This window comes from Vicia villosa, linkage group LG4 (genome assembly GCF_029867415.1).
Source record: "Vicia villosa cultivar HV-30 ecotype Madison, WI linkage group LG4, Vvil1.0, whole genome shotgun sequence".
Lineage (NCBI taxonomy): Eukaryota > Viridiplantae > Streptophyta > Magnoliopsida > Fabales > Fabaceae > Vicia > Vicia villosa.
In genome coordinates this window covers 165,426,183-165,434,173 of record NC_081183.1, presented here as the reverse complement: position 1 = coordinate 165,434,173, position 7,991 = coordinate 165,426,183, and the positions used below count along the sequence as shown (strand labels likewise).

The window sequence follows — 7,991 nt, the reverse complement described above, 5'->3', positions numbered from 1 at the left end:
CAAATTAAAGCATAATCCAGATGGGTCAATTCAAAGAGCCAAGGCTAGATTGGTAGTAAAAGGCTATGCACAACAGCCTGGAATTGACTATAGTGAAACTTTTGCCCCAGTTGCAAGATTGGATACCGTACGAACAGTTATTGCATTAGCAACTCAGAAAGGGTGGAACCTGTACCAACTTGATGTGAAGTCAGCTTTCCTGAATGGAGAATTAAAAGAAGAGGTATATGTGCAGCAACCTCAAGGCTTTGTGACTAAAGGCCAAGAAGAAAAAGTTTACAAGTTGAAGAAAGCTCTCTATGGGTTGAAACAAGCCCCTATAGCATGGTATAGCGAAATTGACAGCTACTTCATTCAACAAGGATTTCAAAGAAGTCAGAGTGAGCATACCTTGTATGTGAAGCATCAAGGTAAAGATGATATCCTTCTTGTTGCCCTTTATGTTGATGATTTGGTGTATACGGGTAACAACAAGAAAATGGTTGAAAATTTTAAAATAGAAATGATGAAAAAATATGAGATGAGTGATCTTGGCTTGCTGCATCATTTTCTTGGTATTGAGGTTTACCAAGATGAATATGGAGTTTTTATTTGTCAAAGAAGATATGCTGAAAATATTTTGACAAGGTTTGGCATGAATGGCTGCAAACCTGTTGATATTCCTTTAGTGGTGAATGAAAAATTAAAAAAGGAAGATGGTGGAAGATTAGTAGATGCAAGCATGTATAGAAGTTTGGTTGGAAGTTTGTTTTATCTAACAGCTACACGACCCGATTTAATGTTTGCTGCTAGTTTACTCTCAAGGTTCATGAGTAAACCGAGTCACTTACACCTTGGAGCAGCAAAAAGAGTTCTAAGGTATGTCATGGGAACCATGGAGTATGGAATCAGGTTTGAAAAGAGTTTTAAACTCAAAATTAAAGGCTACTGTGACAGTGATTGGGCTGGAAGTGTTGATGACATGAAAAACACTTCTGGTTATGTGTTCAGCCTGGGTTCAGGAGTAATTTCTTGGTGTTCGAAGAAACAAGACACTGTAGCGTAATCTTCTGCTGAAGCAGAATATATGGCAGCTGGTTTAGCTACACAACAATCATTGTGGTTGAGAAGAATACTTGAAGATATCGGAGAAAAGCAAGAAGAAAGTCTGCTGCTTCACTGTGACAATAAATCAGCAATAGCCATGGCGAAGAATCCTGTTTTCCACAGTCGAACAAGACATATTAATATAAAGCACCACTTCATTCGAAGTGTGATCGAAGATGGTGATGTGCAGTTAGTGTTCTGCAATTCAGAAGAGCAGCTTGCAGACATTTTTACTAAAGCACTACCAAGAGGAAGATTTCAGCAACTTAGAGAAGCAATGGGAGTTAAAGAGCAACACATTAAGGGGGAGTGTTAAAATTAATGTGTTGTAATCACCACTATTAGTGAGAATTATGAAAGAAGTGTAACCATCACATTATAATGATTGTCTTAATGTTAGAATTGTATCATTAAGATTGAGAGAACCAAAGAGTCCCCATCTTAATTATCATCTTATTGTCTTCTAAGTCAGTTTTGATTCAAGCCTATATAAAGGCTTTGTAATGTTAAGAAAGACAGAGCAGTTGGTGGTGAATTCAATAAAATAGCAGTTTTAAAGCATATCTTCCACCAGTGGAAGTATAGTGAGAAAAGTTTTCGGTGCAGTTTTAAAGCATATCTTCCACCAGTGGAAGTATAGTGCAAAAAGTGTCAAAAACCAATTTTCCTCTGCAGAATCCTGCAACACCATAATTTATCACATACCACCTCTAGAATACCACCAACAGGTAGATACAAATGAGACACCTTGATTTCGTGGATATCTATGAAGATGCAATTTGACAAAGGTGGAATCGGAAATGAGAGAGTGAAATGTCTTATTCATACACTTGAATCAAATAACTGATTTGACAGGAAGAAATGAAAGCACGTCGACGATAAGATCGTGCGGAATGAATACCGGTGATGATGATGGTGACATGATGAAAGGGCGCTTCGATTGGAGATTCAAGTGGTGGAATACGAGTTTTGATGTTGTCAAGCGATGGTTTGGTGATTCAGAAACGATTATTGGTGGTGAGAAATTGATCTTAGTTACTTTAAAGAATAATGTGATCATGAAAAATAGATTATAATAATTTAATTTGATCAACCTATTATTATCTGAATCTAAATATATCCATATATCCAAAATTGATTTTAATGATTTAACCTATTTAAATCTAAATTCATCAGTACACCTATTAAATTATATTAGTCAAATCTGACTTATTCATTTAATTTGAAGAAGAAAAGGTAAAATTAGAGGGACACCAAAGAAATAGAGCGACACAATTAAAATAGAGTGACACCAGTCACACCTAGGGATGTAAATGGATATCCATGGAGACGGATAGTATGATATATGTATCCGCCCCGTTGAATAAATATGATATCCATATCCGCCCCATATCCGTGCGGATATCCGCTAAACGGGTAATTCACGGGTTTTAAGATATCCGCGGATATTTACAGATATCCATGGATAGTACTATTTTTCTAAATTTATATTTTGAAAAAAATATTTTAAGAATCTTTTAATGACACGAGACATTATTATTATTACATAATATCATACAAATCTCTCATATTTTAACAACAAAATTTTATCAAATTAATTTCCTTCTTCCTTTTCACCAAAACATAATATTCCATACATTTATTTAAAAGAAAAAACCGAATATATGTTTTCTTCAAAGAATATATATATATATATATATATATATATATATATATATATATATATATATATATATATATATATATATATATATATATATATATATATATATATATATATATATATATATATATAAACTAATAATATGTAAGTAATTTTTATAATTTATTAACGGATATGGATATCTGCGGGCACAATAACATTAAATCCATATCCATATCCATTAATAAACGGGTATTGAAATATCCATTTATTTTATCCGTGGATATCCACGGGTATGAATATTTTTGCCATCCCTAGTCACACCACAGAAAAAGCCACATGATAAAATGAAAATAATATATTATATATCTATCAATAATCTTAAAGCAAACAATTTAATTGCAAAAGTTACGTGTTTGTGTTGACCCGACCAGAAATGTCTACAATGTAATGCAAATCGATATAAAAGAGAAGATGGTAACTAAAATGCTTCTCACTTCCTTTCCTCACTAAGATTTTCGGAACAATATTTGTGAACATTAGATGGTTCTGTGGTGGTTGTGACTATATTTGATAGGGAGGATCACGGTTTGATTCCTATAACTGGGCGATGAATATGATTAATCGGTCCAATGAGTCGGATAGAGAAAAGTCTAGTCATCAATTGTCTAATTTTTGTGACTCCCTCCAACCAAAAATAACTAACCTGAGGAGCCAATATAAAATTTCTCAAATTCGTACTGACATTTTCTTCCTATGTGAATTCAGTTCAATTACTTTTCAATATGACATTAATCCAAAATGGATTAAAAACCAAATAAAGAACCCAGAATTGAAACTAAACCACTCCTATATGTCAACCAAATCGCTTTAAATGTTTCCATGTAACTACTTTTGTTTAGTTTAGGTAGGAGAGTTATAACTTAATGCCGAACTAAATATAGTTAGATTATTGCTCTTATGAAAGTGCAAAGACAAACTTGAATCAAACTTTCTATACAATATTCAATCTCTGATCAAGAAATATAAATTGATAACATAATTGGGTAACCAAGCACATGATGACGTTTTCCTTCGTATCATAATAAAAAAATAGACTAAAGAGGCAGCCTTTAATAATGATTTAGAAGAATATAAACATATAGATGCACTGATGTACATTAGGGCCATATTTCAGTTGTTTCCTCCATCAATCTCAGATAAATTAAGAAAATGTTAAACTAAATTGAAACCAAATAACTTTGTATCAATGCATATATAATACAAAATTAAAGAAACAGAACAAATTTCATTGATCAGTATGCTTGGCAAGGAGTTGATCCACGTTCAAGTGTGCTGCAAAAACCTTCAACGATGCTGCCATGAATACAAGCCTACACCACTGATTAGTTCTTATTGTCAAAGTAAAGTCATCAAGAGTAAAACAAAACCAATAGATTCAGAATTGCCAACTTGCTAACAATATCCAATACATAATCATTCAATAGTAAAATCAAATAAAAACCATCATCAGAAAATGATCACACAAGTCAATTAAATTCAAACAAATAAATCATAGTAAAAAAACTTACTTTCAGCGATATGAAACCAAGCTTTCATTGTAATAAGGGCTACCAAACGGCCAAAGTATATCCGTACTCTCTGCTTTGTTATATCTCCAGTTATAGAGAATTGAAGTCTTTGGATTTGTCAATAATAGAGTATTTCTCTTCTCATATAACCATAATGGCAGCAACATAATCTGCCGGATACAAAAGTTATCATATATTTGAAGATCATGATATCTAATTTTAAACAATTGTGTCCAAGATTCTTCAACTCCAAATTCCTTCATTTGCCAAATTACAAAATGAGTTTTTCTGAAATCATGAGAAAAACAAAGACAGTCCTTTAACTTACTTAAATGCGGTACAACAAATGGCACTTCATTGAAACCTTGAGGAAGAGACAACCGAGTATGTGTCTCTGAACCCAAATCAAGTGAAATAACCGCAAATTTTTCGATAGTAATATCCTTGCAATTATAAGGACTAATAGCGGGGTAATTGCATATTGCCAACCAAATAACACAACCACTCACATGCACCAAATCCATTGAAAAACCATGACGTATAGGAGAATTTTGAATATTTCTCCAAACATTATCACCCAAATTGAGAACTTTTACCTCTGTTCTATCAGGAATAAAATGCACCAGCTTATAAGTGTCCGTTGAACTATCATAACCAAAAGTCAACTTATAAAGGCCGGCATCACCACTGGCTGGTAATTTACCTGATAATATCCTGGTTGCGGGGTTCCAAAAACGAAGCCACGTCTTTGCCTTGCTACCACGAAAAACGTGATAACCCAAACAGAGTAATCCATTGCAGGAACCAACTATATAGAGACAGTTCTTGTATTTGTGTTGATAGTGAGGATGATTTGGAAGGGTTAAACGAATTGGAGGATTCTCTGACAGACGAACAACTGTGAAGGTGGCGTCATCGCTTTGAGAGGTGTATATAAGTGAGACATCTTGATTTTTTGTATATCTATGAAGATGCAAATTCACAAAGGTGGGATCAGAGACGAGAGAGTCGAATTTCCTACTCATGCATGTAAATCGAATGACTGATTTTACCGGAAGAAAGGAAAACACTTCAACGATAAGATCGTGCGGGATGAATACTGGTGATGGTGGCATGATGAGAGGGCGCTCTGATTTGTGATTCATGTGGCTATGTTAGAGTTTTGAGAAGGTTATTGTACGCATGCACGGGATTGAGGAGGAAGGTCTAAGAAATTTTGGTAGCGTTTGGGAGAAATACTTGCAAACCTAAATATATATTTTTAGACACAATTAATAAAAAGTCTATATTTTTAGGCACAATTAATAAAAAAGGATGAGACAATTTATCTACCCATCACAAAAAGTTGAATAGTGTATCTCCAACCAATCACAGTTTCATCTCATTTAATATATTTAATTATTTATTAAAATACTATAAATATTTGTTGTTTTCAAAGCATTTTATAAAGGAGGTAATATTACTCAAATTTTTGAGTTGGATAGATAAGAATTCACCAATAAAAAAATGTGATTTGTTGCGTGTAAATCAAATTGGTATAGCTGTGTCCATCTAAATATTTTCCCTTTTTGTAATGGGTAGAGAAGTTGTGTCCATCTAAGTATTTTCCCTTTTTGTAATGGGTAGAGAGTAGTTGTGTCCATCTAAGTATTTTTCCTTTTTGTAATGGGTAGAGAGTAGTTGTGTCCATCTAAGTATTTTCCCTTTTTGTAATGGGTAGAGAAGTTGTGTCCATCTAAGTATTTTCCCTTTTTGTAATGGGTAGAGAGTAGTTGTGTCCATCTAAGTATTTTCCCTTTTTGTAATGGGTAGAGAAGTTGTCGTTTTTGGTGAATTCTTATCTACCCAACTCAAATTAAATAATAAACCTAAATTAATTAAATAATAAAAGTAAAATTATACTTCTCCTCCATTATCACAACCATCCTCCATGTTGGCAATTAAAAATTAAATTAAATTTTAAATAAATTTAAACTCTCACTCTTCTTATTGGTTGTTACTAAATATATGAATTTAGGTTCGTGTTCATGCAAGAATTGCTCTACAAAAAGTTGGATAGTATACATCACATGATTTCATTTCATTTAATACATTTAATTATTTATTAAAATATTATAAATATTTGTTGTTTTCAAAGCATTTTTTAAAAAAAAAACAACCTTATCCAACTTTTTGAGTTGGGTAGATAAGAATTCATCTGATAACAAATAAGAAAATTGGCATTTATTAAAAATTTAATTTCGTTTTTAATTTCTATCATGGGGTGGTTGGTTTAATGGGGGGAGAGACAATTTTATTTTAATTTTTTAATTAGTAAAAAATATGATTGATTGTATATAAATCTATGTGGTATATATAAGAATTTTCCATGGTTTGTATTATGTTTTTAAGTTGATTTAACGAGTGTATATAAGAAATAATTATAAGAAAAATACTCTAAACTATAAATATAGAATATTTATATGGGTAATTTGGCTAAAAATAATACTCCCTCCATTTTTTATTATAAGTCGTTTTGGAAAAAAAATTGTATTTTAATATAAGTCGTTTTACAATTTCAATAAATGATTAATGTTATTTTTCTTATTATATCCTTAAATATTTATTATTCTCTCTCCTTTCAATTATATAAATTTATCTTCCACATGTCATTAATGAAGGATAATTTTGTAAAAACCTTCATAATTCCTCATTTTCATACAACAATTATTATTTATCTTAATCTGTGTGAAAAGTCTAAAACGACTCATAATAAAAAACGGAGGGAGTAATGATAATAGGATAGAGAGATATTAAATGTTGAATGATTTATTTAGAAAAAATTTATTTTGAAAATGGATTTTTTTTTTGACAACCGAAGAGTTCTAAAGGGTCATTACTTTATGAAGTTATCTGATGAAAATATAAAATTTTTTTAAACAATCATGTTTTAAAAAAATTACCAAAAAAACAATAATTTAAGAAAATTTACACATATGACGACCAGGTTGGGTAGGGATGAATACCGGTGATGATGATGGTGATGGTGTCATGATGAGAGGCCGCTTTGATTGGTGACTCATGTGGCTATTGAGAAGGTTATTTTACGCATGATTGAAGAGGAAGGTCTCTGAAATTTTGGTAGGGTTTGGGTTTTATTTTTGAGATGATTTAACGAGTGTAAATATGAGAAATAATTTTAATATTATTTTTTTAAATAATTATACGAAAAATACTCTAAACTATAAATATAGAATATTCATATGGGTATGGCTATAAATAATAGTGATAATAGGATAGAGAGAAATTAAGTGTACAATGATTTATTTATTTTTTTTAGAAAAAATATTATTTTAAAAATGGATTTTAATGATAAGTGAAGGGTTCTAAATAGGGATGCTGAAAACCGAACCAATCCAATATAAAATTACAAAATTGAACAGGATTAATGAAACTGCAAAAAACCATATTTGGTTGGAATGTGTTTGAGTCATTTTTTAACAGAACCACACGATTCATTTTGATTTGCGGTTTATATTTTACAAACCAAGTCAAATTAAATCAAACCGCATTATGTTCCAAAATTTTACTTAATACTAACTAATATATATTTCTTTAATTTTGTAGAGAAATCAACTAGTATTATGTGTATATTTTATCATATAATTTGTATTATATTTATTTTAATTTTTATATCATACAAAATAAAATAT

General features: G+C 31.2%; 2 protein-coding genes across 2 annotated transcripts; one reads left to right on the top strand and one right to left on the bottom strand.

Annotated features, from left to right (window-relative positions):
• Nucleotides 1–721: 721 nt before the first annotated feature.
• LOC131598249 (secreted RxLR effector protein 161-like) lies at nucleotides 722–1,045 on the top strand. Its single transcript, XM_058870867.1, has one exon. The coding sequence runs from the start codon at nucleotides 722–724 to the stop codon at nucleotides 1,043–1,045; it is 324 nt and encodes a 107-aa protein (XP_058726850.1).
• Nucleotides 1,046–4,301: 3,256 nt separating this feature from the next.
• Nucleotides 4,302–5,480, bottom strand: LOC131598248 (F-box protein CPR1-like). The gene has a single exon (XM_058870866.1). It carries the CDS (start codon nucleotides 5,442–5,444, stop codon nucleotides 4,302–4,304), a length of 1,143 nt encoding a protein of 380 aa, XP_058726849.1. The 5' UTR covers nucleotides 5,445–5,480.
• Between the last annotated feature and the right edge of the window lie 2,511 nt (nucleotides 5,481–7,991).

Coding starts and splice junctions, on each gene's coding strand:
- LOC131598248 (XM_058870866.1), bottom strand. CDS start 5,444: ATGAATCACAAATCAGAGCGCCCTCTCATCATGCCACCATCACCAGTA.
- LOC131598249 (XM_058870867.1), top strand. CDS start 722: ATGTATAGAAGTTTGGTTGGAAGTTTGTTTTATCTAACAGCTACACGA.